The sequence below is a fragment of the Apaloderma vittatum genome, unplaced genomic scaffold, assembly GCF_000703405.1.
Source record: "Apaloderma vittatum isolate BGI_N311 unplaced genomic scaffold, ASM70340v1 scaffold8590, whole genome shotgun sequence".
In the NCBI taxonomy this organism is placed as follows: Eukaryota; Metazoa; Chordata; class Aves; order Trogoniformes; family Trogonidae; genus Apaloderma; species Apaloderma vittatum.
The window spans coordinates 17704-42783 of record NW_009695007.1 but is presented as its reverse complement, the minus strand read 5'-3'; the positions used below and the strand labels follow the sequence as shown (position 1 = coordinate 42783).

Here is a 25080-nt window from a genome sequence, read left to right as displayed (position 1 = left end):
TAGGGAAATGGGCGAACTGTAACTTGTGTTGCTGTTCAGTGCTAAAAAATGGAATCTTGAGAATTAAATATGCATAAATTCCTGTATGTCAAGAGGAATTAGTGCTCATGTAAGTATATTTAAACTATAGTGAGGTCATCAGTTTGCCCTGGCCCAGGTTGTGTTAGAAATATTTGACTCAGGCCCAAGGAAAATTTGTAACTTGATGTATATTTAAAATTAATTGCAGACTAGCCAATTTAAAAAAAAATTAGGAAAATGCACTCAAAATGTTGGATGTATTTATAGATATTTTACGTCTTTGTATTGAAACAGAAGAATCAGTGATCTGAAACCAAGAAAGCTTTCAATAAGTAAATCCTTATAGAATTTGGCAGAGTAGATCATTATTGTGTAAGCCTTTGTCTGTAGTAGAAGTCAGTGTTCAGCTCAGTGATCTGTGCTCATTCGACAGTGAATAATTGTCTGCAACACGAAGGCTTCTTACACTTCAGCATAATTGGGACTAATAACACACTGACCTTCTGGCTAAGGGTATTTATGGTGGCTAGTTCTCACTATGCCTGACTTAGGTTTATCAGTTCACGTGCTGTAAATTCCTACTTTAAACCTCAAATATTATATTTTACCTTAAAAAAGGCATACTTCTAATATAGTCATGTAAATGAGGCAACTGAACAATGATTTTTACTGTAGTGCTTGAGGTCTGCTTGAAATGTACCATAAGAATATTTTTTGTGCGATTTTTCTAGTTTATTTTGTTTCTACTCTATCTGAATACCATGATAATGGATGTTATAATATACAAATGTAACCCAAAAAGTACAGACTTAACTGAAATGGTGTGATAATGCAAATGTTAAGGAGTATTGATGGGTTCTGTCTCTACCCAAGTGTGAGGTTGCTTAATGTAGATTGTTATTCTGATGAAATTAATACATGATTACAGGTGTTTTTTAAAATACATTATTTTTGTAGATCTGAGTAAATATACTATAAGGCCACTTACTGATGAATATTTTATTCATGTGTTTAGCAATATTTTAAGAAATGCTTGTCAGTTTAGCTACAAAAAGGATTGTCTTCTGTGGGCTCTTTAAAAACAAGTGCCCTGTCACTTGAAAGAAGTTGAAAGCACATTAATTTTTAAGAAGCTTCTCTGACAAGTTTACCTGAATTGATAATGTGCTAAATGCTCCATGTTTTCCACATAGTTTTACTACAGAATTTAATCTTGAGTTTCCATTGTCTCATACATTCTTTCTGCCAGTTGCATTCATTTTTCTTATATTACTATTTAAATAATCTTTTGATAGAAGAACACAAATGAACATTGATGGTTAATAGCAAATATTTCTGTTTGAACACAGTTGCATTTCCAGCTAAATACTCAGAGAAATACACAAAGGAAGAAATGAGTAGGAATTTCGGAATGTAAATAAAGACACATGACCGATATTTATGCTTAGAATATCGTAATTTCCTTTTGTGTATGTGGCAAATATGAATCTGTGGGTGTACTTTCACACCTTGAGGAAGGCCTGGAAATGGAATCTTTTAAAACAAATCCTGAAACTGTAAGTAGGTCACTTGCACCACTGTGACAGGGAAGACATACACAGTGCTAAACATTACATTACAAATAATGACACGATGCATAACTATAAAGTAATTATGTTAAGATACTTCGGTGTTTTGGCTTGTTGTTCTTGAGCTATTTTAAGGATTTTTTTGAATCAGGAGGTTGTGACAACTGGCCAAAAAACAGAGAAGAAAGTACATTCAGGGATTGAGGTTTCTTTACGTCACGTTTTTTGGACAATATCCAGTGCTGCTTTTGGCTGTGTGCTTCCGATTGACACAGCTGTCAGGAAAAAGGACCTTCTTTCCTCACTAGAAATACTGTTTATTTTATTTCGGCTGGGAAAAATGGGAATAATTTTGGTTGACTGTTGAAGATCACTATCTAAAATAAATTTTGTTCAAAACTAGTCTGAGGCTAGCAAACAGCTTTATGGGGAGTTGTACACAGCCTCTGTTTTCTTCCAAGGTTCAGATTTTTTAATGTGAAGCAGCAGTTTCTCCAGCCACTGTACTGTTGCCTTTTATCTTGCTCAATAGTTATAGAGCACAGCAGAAGTACTTGGCTGTGGTGTATCAGGAACACTCTGAATTCTCAAGCAAGCTGGTAACAGAAGGGACTAGACTCTAACATGACCTTTAAATATAGGAATTACCATAGAATTTATAAAGTAGATTACGATGATGATTTAATTATGGCTGCTATGACCATTATTGTTATTTTTTAGCTAAAAGCAAAAAAAGTTTTTAAAAAATGGGATACGACAAACAACCAAAGTTTCTCAGAAGACTTTGTGGGAGTTGATGTCTCTTGCTCAAAGCATGTGGTGACTGTTTCTGGAATACTGCTTATAAGGCATTATAAGTTCTGTATCTCAAAGTCTGAAACCTGTACTTATTTTTAATCCTTGAATCACAGCAAAAGGAGTAATACTGGATAACTGAAAAAAAGAAAGCCTGCTAACAGCTCTGCTTTTCAGCTGTATATTCCTGATACTAGTAGTTGGAGTATCTTCCTTAAGTTGAATGCCACTGCTAGATACTGAAAATTATAATTGAAATGTTAGGACATAATTCTTTTATGTGCTTCATGGGAAGTAAGTTTCTGAGTGAGAGTAGCAGCTGTACTTATATTCCCAAACCTCCACAGATTTGAAGGTGAGAATGTATACAAAAGATGTTAAAAAGCAGAAAGAAACTATTCTGGTCATTTATTGCTGCCTGTCACAGCCTGGGGGAAAAAAAGTCTTAATTCCTTTGCTTGAATGTTTGTCTCTTTGGGTAGCTGTAGAGAGTCTGGCAACTTGCTGAAGCTACTCCCTCAGTGCAACTGCACTTAAGCACGCTGAAGGTCAGTAGAAGTTTACAGGAGGGAATGATAATACGTAGTGTTGTGTCAGAAACAGCAGAGAAAATGTCTTTTGTCTCTGCTCATTGTCGGTGGCAGATGAGCAGCGTGAAGGTAACAACTCCATCTGCACACATACTTCCCTGCCTGCTCCTACGCAGCTCCAGGACTGTCCCCTGCCCTGGGAGCAGCTTTTACTCATAGTGCTAAAAATTACTCCAGTTCTAAAATTCCCCCTTGATCCTTCCAGCATGTTCATTTATGTATTTTCACCTGAAAGGGGGCAGACTTCTATGAAACTAGTCAAATTTCAGTCATTTACGTGTAATTTTTTTTTTAAGGTGTGGATCTGGCTTGCCTTTGATATACCACCTGTTTTGTAGTTTCTGGGTCTCTTAGTAAAGTCAGAGAGTAGGATCAGTAGCATTCAGAGGACACAACCATTCTGACTCGATGTTTTAGGAGAATTCTGATTGACTTTAAGACTAAGAAACTGAAACTTCTCTGGAAGATACGTTTTCAACATCAAGGTAGTTTGGTGTTTTCCAATTTAAAATTAATTGCATGAATTATATGTTTTGAGCAGATGCTTTTTATATGTGCACAATTGCCATCTAAGTGTGCACAAAAATGTCATTGAATATTCTCCCATATCACCTTGCATCTACTGTAATTGTGTGTGTATTCCTTAGCAGCAAATGGATAATTTGGTGGTGGGTGTGCCAAGAAATATTTCCAGCTCATGCACTGACTCCACATGAACAGACACATATTTATAATAGTCTGTACAATTTGGGTTTCATATTATTAATCAGTGTTTGTTGAATTAGTTAGCTATAAAGTAAAAGAGTAAAATCTCTGGAGAAATGTGTCTGGGCTTCAGTGCTGGATTATGAATGTTGGAGAAATGTCTGAAGGATTATTATGTGTGAGTGCATCTTGTACTCCATAAACATATGTTAATTTCCCAGTCACTTCCAAGTATTTGAATGTGTGTTATAGAATAGTAGAAATAGGTCTCAGACAGTGAATGTCACAAAATCTTGAGTAAGAGATCCCCTTCTTATACCTGGGTGACACAAAATTAGTTGTTAATGAGGCTATAGTTTAGAAGATGGTCTAAATATATGCATTTTTTAGAGCATTATTCACGTTTCAGAGAAACTGATTCGAATGTATAAGCAAAATTCATGGTTTAGACCCAACATCCTGACTGGGGGCTCAGGTGTTGTCACTTTTATTTTTTTAGTATATAGTTAACATTAGCAGTCACCCCTATAATGATATGACATGTAATGCCTCCAAGTATGGTCCCTGCCTGCTCTTGCCATTAAGGAGAGTGGATTTAATCAGTAACATGGTCCAGTGTCTGTGACATCCTTTGGACTGAAGAATGAAGTGAAATACCGTTCTCTTTTTTCCCATTCTGGGAAGAACTATTTTAGAAATATTTGATAGAACCTCTTTGGTTGTTATTATCGCACCTGCATTTGGGTCAAGCTTTTAAGTTACTTTATTTAGAAAATGAATATTTTAAAGCTGTTAAGGGAATACTTTTAGTGTGTAGCTATAGTACTGTCAACAAAAGATGTGATTAAATAAATTGAATGTTGAAGACTTTCGGCTTACGGTTAACACCAGGTAATTAAAAATAAGCGCTGCTGTGGGAGTGCATTATATATCAGCTGTACTCTTTACCTCATTAGCTGGAATTTTGCATGTTTATGGTGCTAACTTGCAATTAAAAATGCCTTTAACGTATGCTTAACAAGGCCTTTTAGGTATTTGGAATAAAGTACTACAATTTAATTGAAATCGCTATAGCATAAATAGATGTCTGAGTAACATGTGAGATAAATCTCTGTGACTAACTTGTCACTTTGCATCTTTTCCTCTTGCGTAATCTTTAACGCTGACTATAAGGCCTGACATTTAACTTGGGTAAAAGATGGAGCTTCTCTCTTCAACTCCAAAGAATGTGTTGATTTGTTATATAAGTAAAACTTGATTGACAAGATATACTCATATTCACGCGTTAGCCTTATTTTTAAGATGTGGGAGTTTTTTTACGTGCACACGGGTATGTGTTAGTATGTTTTTACCTGTAGAATATCCTTCTTCAGTTAGTCTTCTGTTCTGCATTAGTATACCAAAAGTAGTATGCTGTCAAGGCAACCTTCAGCATTGATAATTTATCTTAATGTTTTCATTTTGAATAGTGCGATATCTTTTGTAAGTGGTTGCCTGAAGTTTAAAACCAAATCTTGGTGAAACTGGAGTGAAAAGTAAAACCTACCTGTGGGTCACTTACCCTACCAGTGTTCTAACTGTGTGCTTGTATGTCAGGGATTTTTTTGAAGCAGATGACATATTAAAGTGTACCATAAAAATCAAACAAGGATGAAGCGTCCTTTAGGTTAAGGTGGATTGCCGAAGACGATGGAAAAAGAAAACAGGAAAGGAATGCTGCTTTTGCAGGATACAGCAGCATGTGTGCTAGATGTGTAAACAAGAATCCTGATGTGAGAATCTTCATTCTGTGTTGTTCACTAACTTTTTGTCCTCATCTAGGAGTGTCGTTGTACCACCGAAGAAATCAACCATTTCCTCTTCTGCAGTTGCCGTGGGTACTCCTACAAATGCTGTCAGTGTGGTTTCCTCTGCAGAGTCGGCCCAAGCCCCAGATTTGTCAGGAGAATCTCCTGGTGAGTAAGGGTAAATTAAACAAATGCCAACTCTTCTTCTCTTGCTTGTCTGTTCCTCATCATTCACTCTGAATATGAATGAACAAGTTTGTTACATGTGTTTTGTTTTGTGACAGTGAAGTGTTTTTCAGTAGTTATCCATATCTCTGAATACTGTGAGAACAATTGTTTTTCAGACATTAAGTTATCAGTTCCCTTCCATTGATACTCTGTCTCTATATGTGTCTTGCTTGTACTAAGAGTATCAATACTTATTGCTGACTGTATTTTCTTAGGAGAAAATGTGACAATAATCTGGGAAGATGGTGTTCTACACTTTATTTTTTATATATTTTTTTTCCTACTGGAGTGTATGTTGTATAACATCCTAAATTATTAAGTCAGACGAAAGGCCTCTGAGACCTTTGTATCCTGCACACTACTTTGTATCTTTGTCATATGCCCTCACATAGCAGCTTGCAGGCTGGCATTCAGTATCTGTGCCTCTAACAAAGACCAGTAACAGACACTTTACAGGAAAATAGATGTGACTCTAGGTTAAACTGGATCAATTGTGAGTGACATTATAGGGTTTCATGAATATAAGAATTCATCCTTTTGGATCTTTTCTGAGAGTTTATCTCACACATTATTATTTTATTCCTAGTTGTGATTCTGTAGCTACACAGATATTAAAAATAACCTGTTTATAAATACTTTTTTTAAAAAAGAAGTAGTGTTGTATTTAAAAGAAAAAAAGCTTTGCTAAACTTTTGTTGGGTTTCTCCTCTTGCCTTCATGTAGCAGAACAAATGCAAATGTCTGAGCAATATTTGCCATCATTTCAAGATTTCTCAACGGGTTGTGTAAAGGATTTTTATTTAGGATAAATACATTATATTTAGACTACTTTATGTTGCAAACTTCGTATTATGAAAATATCCTCTTATTTGTAAATTGTAGGGTGTTTGTCCAAGACTGTATGTGCTAGTGCTAAGCAGGACTGAAAATAATATACAAGTGTTTCCAATAGTTTTAGCCTGAGGTCACATTCAGTGTTGATGCTGAACTAATTGCTTTGGACAGTTTTTTCAGTGGGGACAAAATTGAGTAGGTTGTTTATAAGCAAGTGGTCCTTTGAACCCTCAGTCTCTCTGGTCATTCAGTATGAGATAAATGATGTTTAACCTTATATGCTGTGTCAAAGGCATGCTTTTCTGCTTAGCCACGTTTAAGTCACAAGGCTGTGTAAGATCTCACAATTTTTTCTGCACATGAAGTTTAACATCAAGACTGAGAACTGATTTGTGTCCTAATTAAGGAAATCTCAAACTATGCCTGATTATTGGTGTCTCTTTTCAATGTTTGAGTTTCTTGCTTCCTGGTTTTATGAATTTACATCCAAACTGCAAAGACTGAAGAAGAGGAATGTGATTTGTTGTCATGTCCTCTAGTATTTGTGTGCTTGGAAGATATTTGTTGCCATCTTCAATCTCATGTTGCTTTTCTTGGGAAAATCAAGAAGGTTTTGTTCCAGCCATGATAAAGGGAGGAAGAAAACCTATTCAGATCTAGTATATTCTTGTTCTTTGCAAAAGGAGGAATCCATTTTGTAACTGAAATTGCAGGAGGTAGCAGTATATGAGTCTCAGAGTAATGTATGGTCTAGGAAAGTCTTTAAAAATGTCGTAGTTCTTTGGGGAAAATTGTCTCTGAGCAGCTAACTTGTTTTAAAAGTAATAAAACCTTACCTACATTGAAATTGATTAAAATAATGGCTAATTTGTGAACTTCTAATGGGTTTACCCATATTAGATATGGGCTTAATTATTACAGTTGCTTAATTAAAAGGATTACAATGTCAGTTTTCACTTCCTTTAAATAGAAACAAAACACATGAACACTGATTTTCAGATTTGGTCGATCTTTTAAGAACATATAGGAGAAAAAAATAAGTGCTCCTAGGCCTGTAGAATGTATAAGAAATCCAGACAATAAACAATACTGATGTAGTTTGTAACTGTGTGACTTCCAACATGTCTGGGAGTTTTGGCAAAAATTGGACATATAATCTGAACTGATATGCATAAAAAGAAACTAATCAGGATTAAAAATAGTAGACATGTTTAGGCTGGCAATCTACTTAATTGAAAGAAAAGGTATTGGGATAAATGAAAGCATGCCTCAGATTAAAACATAAGACTATTTCTTTTTTCCCCCAGTGAAATACTGGCATGGAAACAAAAATTTTGCACAGTTGAAGTGGTTTACACTTATGTTGCTCGTATAAATTACACACATTTCAGTTTGAAGTAAAGTTCGGTATGAGGCCTTTAACTTTTCTTTTGAGGATAAAAGTAGCAATAAACGAGCTTCCTATAAAACCGAGATATAATACGTATGATTTTCCTTTGTGTTCAAATCACATGTTCTTTCACTAATTTTTATCTTCAGACGGCAGAGAAACAATACATTGTTTTCATTTTTTGGTTAACGTTTGGTGTAAGTCTCTTTACTGTTTTAATTAAGAAAATACTTCAATCCTTTTAAAAAAGGTTCTGAGACTAGTAGTTTATGTGGTCAATATAAATTTTGTGCTTTTTTCACAGTGCTAATTTCGACTGTTTTTTTCTGAAGTCAGAGAACTTTTTAAAATTAATTTTGTACGCACTTTTTGGATACATGTTAAAAACTAATTAGGCAGACAGAATCTTTATATAATAACATATAATGCTTTACTGTGGAGACTTGAGTCAACTTACTCCAAAACAGAGATGAAAGGGAGATACAGGCATTGAAATGGAATTAAACGGCAAGTGATTGTGTTTTAGTTGTAACGTGTACACATGATTTGGGAATAAGTTCTATGTAGTCTGTGAGCATCCTCCACCTGTAGATGTGATGTCAAATTGCTCAGTCAAGGTAGGATCTACGTTGAAATAAGTCCCAGATGCCTCTGTTGCCATTTGCGTGTGCTCAGAATTCATGAACCTCCTTCCTGATATTTTTTCCTGAAGTTTGCATCCTACCTGTAGCTCAAGGTCTGTGAATATCTCAGATATATGACCCTTAAGATTGTCCTAAGCTCATACCAAGTGGATGCGACATGTCCTGGCCTACCAAAGAAGAAGTGTTGACAAGTTGGAAAGATAACTGTCTAAGCTCACCCTGTTCCTGTGATACTTCGAAAGAGGGTGAAAACATGTTTTGGCCTCCAGACAGCCTGGCGTTTTTGCAAGAGGAGTTTCTTTACCTTTTCTCCTTCAAACCGCAGAGTATTTCATGGCGCGAAAAGCCTTTCTGGAATCAAACATGCCCTTTGTGGTCTAAACTTTCCTGTCACTTGGGTTTTTGATCTGCTGAAATTGCTACCCCAGTTGTTGGAAAGATCTTGGAAGTGAACAGAGAAAATAAAGCCCCTTCAAGGTCTGTGTTGGGCCAATCATTTGTCTCTTACACAGGGTGGTATTGAGCAAAAGAGCGCATTTACTAGTAATAATCTAAGGAGAAGGAATTTACACAATTTTTTTCATCATTTCAGAGTTGATACTGAGATTTTACATGGGCTGTATCCAGGATGGGCTGTTGGAAAGGCAGGACTAACGTTTGGATAGGGAGGACTTGGTGGAGTTGCCTGAGCTGTTTGTATTTTTGTTTGTCGCTTAGTTTTCCTTTTAAGTATTTTGACTAAAGTTGTAGTGTTCTGAAGTGGCGTGAACTTCTCTGAACTGTTCTGCAGCTTGCACTCCCACTGTTTTCTCTGATGCTCTTGAAGGATTTCACATACTTTTTATTAGTGCTTCTCTCTAAATAAAGCAATTTTGACGCTTTCACTATTCAGTTTGCAAATGGTTGTTCAAATATAATTTTTTTTATAACAAGGAAGTATGAGAAGTCTGTAGGAGGCAGGAGTGAATTGCATCTTGTCCTTATTGACAATCTGAGCGTAGTTCCGCTTGATTTCTGTTGCCTGCCTCCTCCTCTCCCTCTTGCTTGAAGTTCTTTGGAGTTTCACTTGGTTTGCCCCAGAACCACTTAGATTTGCCAGCAGTATTTTTGCTTCTCCGAGACAGATGCGGGCTGTTCCCCAAAGTGTGAAGTCATGGAAATGGCCACGTTGAAAGGCTGAGGTGAAAAAGGAGGTGGATGCTTGAAAGAAATGTGGGAATAAGCAGGAAGACAAGATTAAAAAAATAAAAAAGTTGTGACTTCTGAATTCTAGTACTCTACATAAGAAAATGTAATTTTTTTCACACAATTGGCTTGTTTTGCAAAGAAGAATAGTATTCATTGATTTGGTTTTTTTACACATAGCTGAAAATAACCTTGAAGTCTCACAATAAAATTAACTAGCAGGAGACAAGCTAAAGTAAGAAAAATGAATGTGAAGTGAGGTTACCATTGGTACAGAGGCATTTCAAGAAACTCACTGAGTTGTAGTAACTATTTCAAGGAGAATTCTAGCTTTACAGTGACAGTAGTTGAAGGCTATTTACCCAGGCAGAGTGACACTTTTAAAAATCTTGAATGCTAAGGATGTGCAATGGAAATTACTTAATATCTTTTCAGTATAAAAACCATTTTAAAGCAGCTTCTCGTGAGAGAGTGCACCATTGTTTGATGCAATCTGTTATGGTTTAACCTGCAGATGTGTTTATTTATCAGATCCCTTATAGTATCTTATAAAACCTTTTATTGTAGTCGTGCCTTATATACTTCCAGCCCTGGAAGTGTATTTTTGAATGATCTCATTATTTTACTAGATACTCCTTTCATAAAGGACATCAGTGTATTTGTGTATGGTAGGCCTGTTGTCCAAAATTAGGAGATACGGTTATTTAATTCAGCTCTCCGTTGTTGTTTTTTTACCTCATCTCCGTCCTCCCAGAGTAAAGTGTACTTTGTAACTGTATAGGCAAAAGCATAAGGATATCGGACAAGGAGTTTCTTTAACAGTATTTTATTGCTAGAGACATTATTTGTTTAGACCCTTGGGGACCTTGAATAAACAATAAGGTTTCACTGTAAGGGTGCTAGACAGATGATCTATTTGCATTTTCTTTTATGTTCTTGCAAATGTCTGTAAAACTGTCAGTTTGAAGGAGCCAGTTTATCAGTGAAAGGGTAAGGAAGAGATAAGTCAGTTTAGTTCCACATGTTTGAAGTAGCTACTGCACTTACCCACATGTGTGCTGTGGATGAAAATATGCTACTGAAGTATTTTCACTTTTTTTACTAAAGGCAGAAAAAATAATAGAATAAAAAGCCACTTCTGAGTTAAATAAAGCCAAAAAAGTTACTTCCGCAGAACAAAATTTGAATGCAAAAAACACTATGACTAATCCTGTCTAAAAAACCACTGAAATTCTCAGATGTAATAAATCTGAGATTCACCCGTTTTAGTGAAATGTATCTGAGTTTGGAATGTGGATTTAGGCAATGATAAGCATGAAGAAATTCAGGCCATAAATATCCTTATATAATCTTCAAAAAGAATATCAGTTTATATAGATGCCTGCCTTATGCTGTCGACAAATTCAAATTATTAGTGCTTATTCTGTAATGTCTATATTTAAAAGTTGATTTTAGCTTAAATCTTCATAGTTTTACATTATACCTAATGCACCATTTGTTTTGATTTCTAGAAGAAGAAAAAAAACATGTCCTATATGTTGTCAGTGATTTCCTTTACCTCCGCCTCTAACCATTTTTACTGGTGCCATTGTGTATAAAAACAGAAGACCAAACAAAAAACCCATGTTCTACAAAATAAAACAAACAACCAAAAAAATTATGCCAAATTGAGTGGATGTCTCTTCATTAGTCTCATGGTGGCTAATATACACTTTCATTGTCCTTGCCTATGTTTCCCTTTAATTTTTGTTTCTGTTTTTCCCCTCAGTTGTTTTGCTTGTGGTCTGAATATTACACTGAATTATTTTCATCTCATTTAACCATAAAACTCATGCTACTATGCTGCACTGAAAGTCTGACTTTTACTGATAAAGGAATTCTTGATTTTGCCGTGCATTTAATAAGATGAGAGTTTAGTTGTATATACTTTTGACTTTCTAGCACACCCAATAACTACTGGATTACTGGTTACAGGTTTTATATATTATAAAAAGCGTGCAAGCATTTACATAACAAGACGTTCTACATGTGCAATCTGCACCTTGGGAGGACTTTCTTGTTTTGAAGGCTTCAGGGTGGCATTTTGGTTTTGCATTCTGAACTACTCAGATCAGTGTGCTAGTTTCCCCTTATGGATAGTGTGTGGGCTGAAGTCCACTACTGAGCATGTGGACCTAAGAATATTTTCAAGTTAGAGGGGCTTGTTTAAAGAGAGTATGCATGTTGAGCTCTAGGGAGAAAGCTGGTAATTCTAGTGAAATTATTTAAATATAAATTTTACCAGGCAAATGAAATAATTGCTTTAAAGCATTATTCCAACAGGCAGTGTATGTGCATTCTGCTTTGGAACCCCTGAGTCATATTGCTTTTTGCATTCTGTGGGCTTTGTTCTGTTTCTCTGTACAGAAGGTTCCGTTCTAATTTTTGGCACGTCGTTTGACTACTTTTCCTATGGGAATACCCAAAATACTTCTTGGTAGTTTGACTATTTTAAATTAGAATCATAGAATCATAGAGCGGCCTAGGCTGGAAGGGACCTTAGAGATCATCTAGTCCAACCTCCCTGTCATGGGCAGGGACACCTCTCAACTAGATCAGGCTACTCAAGGCTCTCTCCAGCTTGGCCTTGAACCCCTCCAGGGAAGGGCCAGCCACAACATCTCTGGGCAATTTATTCCAAAGTCTTGCCGCCCTCGTACTGAAGAACTTCTTCCTAAGGTCTAATCTAAATCTACTCTCCTTCAACTTAAACCCATTTCCCCTTGTCCTGTCAGTGGACACTCTTGTAAAAAGTCCCTCCCCAGCCTTCCTGTAGGTTCCCTTCAGGTATTGGAAGGCAGCTATTAGGTCCTCCCGAAGTCTTCTCTTTTCAAGACTGAACAGTCTCTGCTCCCGCAGTCTGTCCTCGCAGCAGAGGTGCTCCAGCCCTTGGATCATCTTTGTGGCCCTCCTCTGAACATGCTCCAACAGATCTATGTACCTCTTACGCTGGGGACACCAGACCTGAACGCAGTATTCGAGGTGGGGTCTCACAAGAGCAGAGTAAAGGGGGAGAATCACCTCTCTTGACCTGCTGACCACGCTTCTCTTGATACATCCCAGGATGCGGTTGGCCTTCTGGGCTGCATGAGCGCACTGCCGGCTCATGTTGAGCTTCTCGTCTATCAACACTCCTAAATCCTTCTCTTCAGGGCCACTTTCAATCCACTCTGTGCCCAGTTTGTATTTGTGCCTGGGATTAGCCCGGCCCAGGTGCAGGACCTTGCATTTTGACTCGCTGAGGCTCATGCAGTTTGCACTGGCCCATTTCTCAAGCCTGTCAAGGTCCCTCTGGACGGCATCTCTTCCCTCAAGTGAGTCCACAGCACCACACAGCTTGGTGTCGTCGGCAAACTTACTGAGGGTGCACTCAGTGCTGTCATCCATGTCGCTGACAAAGATGTTGAACAGCACTGGACCCAGAACAGACCCCTGAGGAACTCCACTTGTCACTGGTCTCCATGTGGACATTGAGCCATTGACCCCAACTCTTTGAGTGCGACCTTCCAGCCAGTTCTTTATCCACTGAGTGGTCCATCTGTCAAATCTGTGTCTCTCCATTTTAGAGACAAGGATGTCATGTGGGACAGTGTCAAGAGCTTAAAAAAATGAAATTCAGTCAATGAAAATACTGAAAATACTTAGAAAATCTAAGGATCCCCATTGAAAGTTTCAGAAATACACATTTGATTTTTGTTTATTAGATAAATTATTTACGAAACAGTGTCCAGAAGATTCAGATTCTGCCTTGCTTTCAGCTAACCCTTATGTTTCGTATGTTCTTGTCGTTCTGACCCCATCGTCCCATGCAAAAGTCAAAATAAGAGCTTCATGTTGAATTTATGAAATATGTAAGTGAATCACATTCTCAAAGATATCTCCTACCTATGAAGAAAGGAGAAAAATTAAGAACAGAACTTTTCACCATTTTGATGTATTAGTTTATTAGTTTCTGTGCTGCCTTTGAAACAAGATTAGAGAAAAGCATCTTCCCCAGGTAGGGGAAAAAAATAAATGCCCACGTACAACCAACATTTCTGGGGGAAGGCTCTGTATATCAGTGTTTTGGAGCAGAAGTTTGAAATCTGACAGGAGAAATAAACTCAGTATCTCAGGGATCTGTTTTTGCCATCTTTTTACGAATCTGTTCCACTTCAGTCAAGTGGAAATACTTTGAAAAGTTGCAATTGACACATTTTGGTAGACACTTTGAGATCTCGGCAGCTGATTGCCAGACAGGTTACATTTGACTGAGCTCACTCCAATATAGGTGGGACGATGAGGAATTTTTCTGTACAGTTCTGAGAAGGCTCATGTCTTTGCCTTAGTGAATGTGAGAACTGAAATGATTAAACTCTTTTCTTTCATGCTGCTTTTTTTTTTTTTTTTTCCCCCAGCAGCATAAGAATCTGAGACTGGCGAGGTGAGAGGAAAGAGAATAGGACAGGGTCTAAGGCTGGAAAGAGATAGGATTGCAGATGGACTAGAAGCAGTCGTGCTCCTGGGAAATGCACAGAAATCTGTCTGCTAAGATTCATTCCTCTCTATAGTTTGGAATGCAGTGCAAGATTTGTGAGTCACTATTCCTATCCTGGCAGCAAATATCTGTGAAATCTCTGGCTGTCTTGCCCTACCTCCTCTTCATCATTGCTAATACCAATCCATACTGCAGTATGGAAGTTGTATTTCTCTTTATATACTGAACAGCAGAATTTAGTATTTACGGATTCCTACTCTGCTGATGAGAGCCATGTAGTGTCAATTTGACATACCACAATTGCTTTTTTTTTTTTTTTGGTAAGTGTAGGATACGTAGATGACCCAGTCTTCCCTATCAGCCTTTGAATAATTGATGTGGCAAAGTTAATAACTCATAAATGAGGTTATACCACTGCCATCATGCTAATGATGCTGGCAGTGCAAAAGAGAATTTTATCGTAGCTGCCTTTGTTGTAGTCCCAATGTTACAAAAATTTCAGCCAGGCTGTTGAAAATGTCCACTCATTTTGTATTCTGCTTCATTTTGACACAAGCATGTTATAGACAAAAAAATAAGGCTTTTCTTTGCAAGTTACTTGAAATTAGATGATCACTTCCAGTAACCGGAAGAGATGCTTTAAAACATTACCATTGGTCTTTATATTAGTACATATTAGTTCTGTTAGTATCTATTAGTATGCTACAGGACTATTAAGAGTGTGAGACATTATTTGCATTCACTGCTTAAGGTTGTAAGTGTTCTTAAAATTGTTCAGAGAGAATTATGGCTTGTAAGGCCAGAAGGAAACATTGCAGTCTAGCCTTACTTCCTTCAGAAAGCAGACTGTAAGGCTGTCTTGAATTACTTTCTTTTTGTGCTAAAGAAAAATTCAAAAATTTTGTCATGGTACACATGGTAAATGTGAATGTAAGTAGATAGGAGTCTTGCCATCAAATAAGTTTGAGGTACAAACAGGTGAAAGATCTTACCTAGTCCTCAAACACACTTGAAAACCATGGTTTCTCAGAGATTGAGCTTGAGTCTTTAGTTTCTGGTCTGTTTTTCTAACCCCTGACATGTTTTCTTATATAATTTTTTTTTTTCTCTTCTAGGAAAGGGATCATCTAATGCAAAATTGCCATCTGTCCCTACGGTTTCTTCAGTGCCTGAGGATTCTGCTTCAAATATGAGGTAACTTCTTTAATTGAACATCTGAACAGCTGTGCTGTGGCTTGCATTTTTGATATTACAGTTGATATTTTAATTCCACATCACTTAAGAATGTTGTTTTGCTGATGTTCAATACCTCAATACCTAAAGAAGGTTTGGGAAAGCATAGTGTCAGATTATTGATTCCTCCTTATATGTGTGTATTACTTAATGCCAAAAACCATACTCCTTTCTAAAAAATTTCAGCAACTTTTTTTTTTTCTTTTTATTAATCATATGTACCTCTCTACTAGTATTACAGACAGGCTTGAACATGCTTTGGAAAAAGCTGCCCCACTTCTGAGAGAGATTTTTGTGGATTTTGCTGCCTTTCTATCTCGGACTCTTTTGGGCAGCCATGGGCAGGAGTTGCTGATAGAAGGTACAAGTAAGTTTCCATTTTTTATTTTTTTAACGTGTGCTTTGTTGTATCGTGGAGATTCGATATTTCTATATAATTTTTTTTCTGCTGGCTCTGCTTTATAAGCTTCCTCACTGCCTTCCCACCTAGGACTGTTCATTGGATTTTATGCCTCCTATTCCTTCTGTCTTCAGTCTTCTGGGGTTGTTGTCATTGCCTTCTCACCTTTGCCGTCTCTGCTACCTCTTTGCCTGTGTCACATCTCGTTGCTTCCTACATCTCGTTATGTGGGTCCAGCTGCTGCTGTCTCTTCCTTAGTTTTCCAGCTTTTCCAGGCAGCTGTCCCACGGAAGCTGGTGTGCAAAATGTGTTTTGTGAGCCTTAGAAAGAAAACTTACTGTCAGGGTCAACGCTTCGATCCAAAGTAAAGTAAATAGTACAGAAAGTGAAGTACAAACGCCTTGCATTTTTACTGTGATATTGTAACAGAAGGCTACTTGGGAAATATGTCAGCAGAGCATCTGATGATGTACCTCTTGCATGTGAATCTGCTTCTGTCTTTTTGGTTTCTAATTGGAAGTCATACAGGTAAGAGGAATACATAGTCAGTATTGAGAATAATTCTCTGGTACGTCTAGGAAGATGGGGATTCAGGTGCATGACGACGATTGTTGCTCTTCCTGGTGTTGGCTTAAGATGATTGAGTTTTCATTCTACTGGTGGGTTTCTTTCTGCTTAAAAACAAGGCTCAGTTCTACAATGCGTTTATGTCCACAACTTAAAACAAGATGTTTGTTGGAACACTGAATTTAGTCACAAACACCAGTTTTTCAATTTTCTCATAATTTGTTTATATCATACAAATTACTTTGTCACTGGTTTTTAGGGTGAAAATTGCAGGTTTTGTCCAGTTAAAGCAGTGAATTGGATTAGGGCTTGAGCTTGTTGCAGGTTCCAGTAATGAAGCACTCCCATGTTAGAAGCTCCTGGTTGCTTAACTTGAGCTGATCTCTTGCACGTGAACTGTGCACCGATAGATCTATTTGCTTCCTGGAGAACAGAAGTTCCTTTTAAAAAACCGTTTCTGAGACTACTTGTTTCCTGGATTGGGACAGGCATCCTCTATGTGGTGCTGAATATGATTAACATTGTCAGAAAGACAGAGTATCAAACACTGGTAAGTGTTTTACTGAAGACTACTGATATGAAGATTGAGATTTCATTAAATTTGACTGAAATCAAAGCTTTATTTGCCAGGGAGATAAACACCCAATTTAGTTAGTGGTTTTTTTTCTTCTCTGAAAGTGAAGAAAATATAATGCGGTTTCAAAATATTTTTACTCTAGTATAGGTTATATGCACAGAGATGAGTATTTCTTAGGTGGGATGACCAAAAAAATAGCAGGAAAATTGTTAGGAGTGTGTGAACTATCTAGATAAAAATAAAGACACAAACCTAATTTTGAGGCCTAAAACCCAGTTATAGACAAACACACAAAAAAAATGTGAATACAAATAATAATAATCATAGTAGTAGTAAAATTAGTTTATAAACAATTGAAAATATATAATAGGTTGTTGCTTGCACTTCTGCTAAGGTTTAGTGTGGGGTTAAGGGTCAAAGTACTAATAAGAGTGTTTGGGATGTCTGCTGCCATGAAACAAAATGGAAACTTGATTGATAGCTGGGGGCTGAAAGGAGAACGCGCAATGGAGAAAGCAAAGGTCATAAAGCCATTTCCCTTCCCTGCATATATAATGACCCAATCCTTCAAGAAATAGCAAAATGTAGATACAGTGGATTAATATAACACATGTTAACCGCACTTCTGATCGTTTTGTCATGCAAACATGTATGAAACTGTGAATAGCAGAGGTAAAGTATTGCTGTTAGCTGCATCCTTAGATGCGAGGCATGGGCTTTATGATCTCCCTCTTGCATACAAACTTTTATTTTGTGTTTAATAAAGTACAGAATTGAGCTTTTTAAGTGCTTACTTTTGATTGTCAAGATGCTTCTCATCTAGTACACTTCAAGATAGTTTGTGTTAACAGCTGGTGCCATATAAGCATGCATTTACGTGTACCATTTTTTCCTTTTGTAGGTCTTGTGTGCATGAAATCTAGCAGTTCAGTTGTGGAACTGGTGATGCTCCTTTGCTCTCAGGTGAGGTTTAAGGAACAACATTGTCTGAAATTGCTGTCTTTGAGCATGATGGAAATGACACCTAAAAATTTATTTTAAATTATACTTTAAATGTAAGGTTATGTCTAAAAGGTAAAATATTATGTGCAAGGATAAAGAAAAACACCCATAATAATTGTGTCTGGTTGGAGAGAGAAGATGCTAAGCATCACCTTACTGTTAAACATTTATATAACTTTGATGGTGGTATGGCCAAATAATTCTATGGTGTCATTTTTGTAAGCTAAAATGGAGACAATATGATATTATGGCTATAGAACCAGATCGATTTCTGTATCTTGGCATGCTGAATCCTCTGAGTTGAACAGAATTTTTCCTTTTATTGTAGAAGTTATGAAATGAATGATAAATACTTTTGAAACTCTGTCATTTTTAATTGATTTGACAAGTACTAAGAATATGATAAATATTAAAGAAAGCAGCTGTGTTTGTCAGCAGTTCAGGGAATTCTACATTCCTAAAGGCAAAGTGATTTTAGATATTTAAGAAATTGAAAATTGCTTGTTTCTGGTGTTAGAAAAGAGCCAGAGCATAAGGAATTTTCTTAAAATTGTGTATGCTGTATTAATTGGATTTCCTTTTTCGCTTTCTTGCTTTCTTTTTTTGTAATTACATGGAAGACTGTTTTTATTGAGCCTTTCTTTAGGTGCCTTAAAAATGATACCTTTCTGGTAGTAAATTCCCCTACTTAAAACTTTAAAATAGCCTTTTTTAATGGGAATGGTATTGGTCTAGAGGTCAAGGGTTCTGACCCATTTCAAAACCTTTGACCTTCATTTACAACCCTTATGGTTTGCTTGCCTGACGAATAAGGATAATGCAAAATTAATGTTTCTTCACATCGATTTATTCGTTTTAGTGCCCATATTGCCAAATTTATTTAGAGTGTGCTGATAGACATTTCATGAATACAAATGAAAGAATCATAGAAGGTGTGAAAAATCGATAGTCCGCATTGTCAATAAAGTGCAATAAGAACAATTACTTCTGGAGATTACACCTAATAGATTTTACAATGAACTAGTGAAGAGTAGTTATGTTTTTTAGTGAGCTTATTATTAATGAATGTATCTAGAAGTTTGTTCATCTAGTTTTCCGCCTTCCTCAGGAAATATATTTTTGCCTTGAGAGGAGTTTAATATTCCTTATGGAACTTTTGGAATTTAGAGATGGTCGTTTTACATGAACAATACTGGCAGTGGATGTTGTTCATGACTTCTAGAATACAAATTTACTGCTGATTTAAGTTAGAAAAGAATCCTTGCTACCGAGAAATCCATATGTGAGTTTTACTGTTCACGCATTAATGTGTTAAAGTAAAATAGATCTGAGTATTAAATACGTGCCTGATGACTTGGTATTACTTTTTAAAAAAAAATTAGTTTTCAGTATCCATGCTGCTTGTATCAATAATTAGTGGTTGACCTTTTCATCTTTTTTGGTAGGGTAGTCTAATCTTTTTTTAGAGTCATGTTGTACTCTGTACTGTACGTCACTTGTTTGGTTTTGGGAAGTGGAAAGGATAAGGAATAAATGACGTGCTCTAATGCGTCTATTTGTCATATGTGTCACAGTGCCACTTAATGCTAATCTAATCAAATTGAGGATATCGTGATTGCTTAGCAGTGCTAGTTGCACAGACTGAGGTTGTTCTTTGTGAACTAGTAGAAATAAACCAATAAAGTCACAAAGACCTCAAAGTCTTTTTAAAGTTACATAGCAGCTGTAATTTTTGGCGGAATATGAAAAATGATGTGAGAAATGAATCTAAAATTAGCTCCAGATGTATACAGATTGTTCCGGGGCGATAATTACATTTTTCACTTTGAATTTTCCTAATTCAAAGAGGTCAGCATGGCAATCACAGAAGTGATTTATTTTGTTAAGAAGTGAACTGTCTTTTGCTACATGAAAGCTTGAGAGATATGAAATTGAATTTCAAGCCGACATTTTACAGATACTGGGAGGAGATGGGGTTGAGCTTGATTGATTTCCCCCCCTCCTTGTCTTTTTTCCTTTTTTTTTTTTCTATTTTTTTTATTTTCGCCCCAAGATAGGATGGGAAGTGAAGTGATATCCTTTTGCTAAAATTTTAATTAATTTTTAAGAGGAGATGGAGAGGATGAAGTGCCAAAGATCAAAAGATCAGGTCAAAAACTAGTTTTTAATCACATAAATAATGTGGCTTAGTTACAAAGTAAGTATCTGCAAATTTGATTTAAAACTTCACAAATTTGTCAGCCATCATTTTATGAAATTGAAAGATTGCTCTGATTAATATCTTTGGTGTTTTTTATGCTAACCTCTGTCTGAGAATTTGTGTTAAACATTGTATACATAATGTAAGCACTTGGATTGTTTTTCTGAAACATCTGAATTGTTTTTGATGTTTATTTGGGTTTGTGGCTAGATTATGTGGTTTTTTTTTTATCTTTCTTAGAAGTGCAAAATAGAAAAAGAGTACCTCCCAAGTAATTTTTTTCAGAAAACTGTACAAAGAAAGCTGCTTCCCAGGAAGTGATTAAAAAAAATAGCAAAATACCATTCTGTGAAACTATCTGTGACACCTGGTTAATTTCTTCTCTTGTTTAAAGTTCGTATATGCAGGCATATGGAAAAAGGCTTTTGGGTTGTAGATTTGTGTTTATATGTTGTTGTATTGTTCTATGTTTAACACAGGGTAGAAAGAGAAACAGGTGGTTTGAGATAACAGACAAAATGCTGCTTCTAAGACAAAACCAGCTGTGTTTTTGTTGACAGACATGCTACATTTTGAAACGTGTCTGTGTGTTTACTTACATTTATATAAATCTATCAAAATGTAAAGAAATCCTTCATTTAATATTACTGCAAAGTGTTCCTGCTTATTTGACATTAATATCATTTTTGAAAGAATCGACGTTGCGTTCAAGGCCACTTTATAAAAGCATTGTGTTGCTCATCCTAATTCAGTCTGACACACATTCCAATAACACTACCTCCCTTCCAGGGCTTAAAACTAAATTTATGGCTGAGCATTGTGAAGTGCATCATTTAAAAATGGTTTCAACCCAAAACATCTAATAAATAAATAATGTGTATGGCTACTCAGTAGCAGACTTTCTAGACTAGAAATCATTCCATCGGATACTCAACAGTCCACTATCGGAGAAGGCTGTCAGATAAATCTTATAGTAGCTGCATTCATGTCCTGTAAATCACATGTTATTGTCTGAGCCTTCTGCCAGGTCATCTATTCTTTTCCCATTTATCAGAAATGCATACAGTACAGTGAACCTAGAAGCACCATCTCGTCTGGCCTGGCATCCTGTCGGGCTAATTAAACCAGCTGAAAGAGAGAAGTCCCGTGTCTGTTATCCTTTTTAAATGAGTGACGTCAGGATGTTAAAGGTGCTCCTGTGCTAATGCAAGACAAAGGTTCCACGTGTGGAAACCGTGGTATCACCCGTGAATAAAGCGTTTCCATCTACAAGGACTCTCACTCTATGCCTAAAACTCAGAGGGGCGTGTTTACCCATAAAGAAAATAATGCGTTTGTGTTTCCTTTCATTTGTCAGATGTTTTCTTGAAATATATAAGTAGGAAGAACTGTGATTTTCCCTGCTTCCTCATGCAAGTATAAAAAAATACTTATCAGTTCCTCACATATGTGAAGCACTTGTACTACTATTGTAGCTCCAAGGTGAAAAGGCACAAAAATAGGTGAAATAGGTTCCAGAATTTTCTTTGACACCTTTGAATTTACAGGATTTGCAGTACTTGAAATGAAAAATGCTTCTTTCTTTATGTAGTAAGTCAAGTGAATTCCAAGGGGAAGATCTGTGAGAGAACTAATTAGGTGGTTCTTGTCAGATCTGTATTTGGCTTAAGAGCTTTCTTCTACTGAATCTAAATTTTCTAGACCATAAAATGACCTCAGGCTAACTGACTCATATGATTCAGCTCCTATATAATTTTCCAAGATCACTGGAATGCCACCCAACCTTCTTAAAAAGTTTGCAATTAAAAATGAATGAATACTGCGGCAACTTTGATGACCCTTCACCACCAGTACCTGCACATACATCCTGCTTGCTGCTTAGTGCTGCCTTCCTCTGCTCCTTCTTCTTTCAAAAGGATTAAGGGCACATTCTTGAAGCTGATGACTTGTATAAAACCAAGACCAATGTTTTAATACATTTAATCTCTAGGTATTTTATCTTCTAGAAATATTGATATGATGTATTGCAATATAACTACATAGCTGTAGCCATTAAATTTATATTGGACCTTGATAAAGTATATCTTTCATGGGGAGATGGAAGAGGGAAGCATAAACTCTAATACTCCAGATTTTTTTGTGTGTGCAGTGATCGTATCTGCTCATGTGGCCCAATGAAATATGATTATGGCTGAATGTCATGTGCTGTGCTGATAATTTTTAGAGTTGGCTTTTTTTTGAGAAAAGCATGATACAAAGCAGTGCATGTGCATCTTAAAAATAAAAGAGGCTGATTAGTAATATTAAAGCAAGAAATATTGTGCTGTGAAAGTTGATCTTACTGCCTGTGCAGGCAAACTTACAGGTCTTTGGCTGTATTTTTTACTATATCCAACTCACCAAAGCAATTATCACTGGTTAAATAGTGAAATGTTTCAAAAGGTTTTTCTTTACATGATCTGTCTTACATATGCTAGTAAATGACTTTGCTAGCAGATTCCATTGCTCCTAAAAAAGTCAGTGTTTACCCTGTGCTTACCCTATCTTAGTTGCATCCTATCTCTTACTCTGATAAGGAATCTTAATTATTTAAACAATTTCAACAGGTGCCATGCATTCATGCCCCCATACAAACGATGTGATAGTGTATTTTCCCTAAGGAAGAGCAACAGGAGGAAGGTAGTTAAAATTTCAATTTTTTTTAGCAGATTTCTCACAAAGAGACACACCCTCCTCCAGCCTAGTACTTAAATGTTTGTAAAATGCAACAGGATCTTCAGGCTTTTCTGGGTATCCTGTACTCAGAAAAAAAAAAAAAAAGTATAATTGTATCAATGATCCAAATTCGTTATCTCAGGGAGGAATTTCTGCAGCATGTTCTAAAATTCAGTAAGCCATGGAATTAATTGGAGATTTTAGTTTTGATGTAGAGGATGGCTGGTTTTCAGTGTTTGTTGCTTGCAGGGAGAACACATTATACTGATGGTCCGTGATCTGCACAGGTTCCCAGTTTACTTTTAAGTGCAATTTGATGTGATGGATAACTATAGTGATTACTGTGAAGTTTTAATTGAATTGGGTATAGGTTATCTGCAGAGCTATGTCGCTGTAATACGATGGTAGCTGAACTCAACAGAAGCACCAGAACACTTAGCAATATCCTGGTTTAGATATGAAGAGAATGAATGCTGTTTGAATACTTTTTATGTGCCCCAAGTGTTAAATGATAATGTATTAATCAAGATAGTATTTTCCCATCCAATCACTTTGTGTTCTAACAGCAGAAAATAAGCTTAATATAGATCTAATAATACTTTAGATCCATGATCTTAAAAATATGTATGTTTTGATACAGAGGGTAGATTTTATAGGAATTTTGTAATCTGCCAAATGACTTTCTATCAATTTTAATCCATGTTCTAATTTCCTTTAAAAAGCCCTTTAGAAAATAGTAGGAGTTGGAACTTTTTATACAGTGTGAACTTCTGCCAACAGGATTTTTGTTTCTACCAAAGATGAATGTAGCTGTATTTGAATAAACACTTCAGTGATAGATTGCTTTTGTGATAAAATGGTTAGAAGTGTAACTTTATTAGACAAATGAAAATGATTTAGATCTTAATAGATAAAAATAAAAAAAAAAGGGCTTCCTGAAGTCTAGATTGTTACATTCAGGGGAAGAGCTTGAATGAATCATGCCCAGAGGTGCTTGCCCTGTATTGCTGACTTTCTTTGCAATATTCTGAAGCATTCTAGTTTGGTATGGAGGTGCTGAATTGAGATGGACAGAAAAATACCTCACCTGCAAGTGTGCCAGAGACTTCATAATATATATTTTTTTTGCTTGTGGTTTTTTAAAGAATTTGAAGATTGGAAGGATATCTGCCAGACTAGGTTTCTAGGTTTTTGTAGAGATCAGGTGTCTGTGGAAGGAAATGAGAGTATTCATAATCATTTTACTTTGCTACAGATTATTTTGATTCTGAAGCTTCATATCAAGTGGATCTAAGCATATTAATAAAAATGTGTAGATATTGACATTTTCATCTTCAATGACTACAATGGCCAGTAGGTCAAGGGAGGTGGTTTCTCCCTCTCTATTCTGCACTCATCAGACCCCGCCTGCAGTTCTGCGTTCAGCTCTGGGGCCCCCAGCATAAGAAAGACATGGACCTACTCAAGTGGGTCCAGAGGAGGGTCATGAAGATGATCAGGGGCTGGAGCACCTCTCCTGTGAGGGCGAACTGAGAAACTTGAGGCTGTTCAGCCTGGAGGAGAGAAGGCTCCGGGGAGACCTTGTAGCAGCCTGCAGGTACCTGAAGGGGCTACAGGAAAGCTGGGGAGAGACTCTATCAGGGAGTGTAGTGATAGGACAAGGAGCAATTAAACTAGAGCAGCATAGATAGACTTGAGGAAGAAGTTCTTCAACGTGAGGGTGGTGAGACACCGGAACAGGTTGCCCAGAGAAGCTGTGGATGCCACCTCCCTGGAAGTGTTCAAGGCCAGGCTGGATGGGGCTTTGAGCAACCTGGTCTAGTGGGAGGTGTCCCTGCCCATGGCAGGGGAGTTGGAACCATGTGGTCTTTAAGGTCTTTTCCAACCCAAACCATTGTGTGATTGTGTGACTTAGTTTTGCAGGATGGAGATGGGGGTCAAAGCCAGAGAGAGAGGAAGGTAGATACCACAGTAGCCATGAGCCACACTCTAAAAATGCTCTCTTGGGATAAAAGAGACTTAAGTTTCAATTAATGTTTCATGTAATAGTTATTATCACTAAGTCCAATAACTTATCAGAGGAGGGATTTCAAACTGTCCTCTCAAAGTAGCTAGTAGTCTAG

At 36.7% G+C, this 25080-nt stretch overlaps 1 protein-coding gene across 1 annotated transcript in view; it reads left to right on the top strand.

Moving 5' to 3' along the window:
• The window catches only part of LRBA (LPS-responsive vesicle trafficking, beach and anchor containing), a 123738-nt gene that overhangs the window by 86063 nt on the left and 12595 nt on the right, over nt 1–25080 (top strand). The window contains 4 exon segments of the mRNA XM_009869541.1: nt 5501–5634; nt 15379–15457; nt 15730–15863; nt 17942–18003. Of these exon segments, the coding sequence (XP_009867843.1) occupies nt 5501–5634; nt 15379–15457; nt 15730–15863; nt 17942–18003 (409 nt within the window).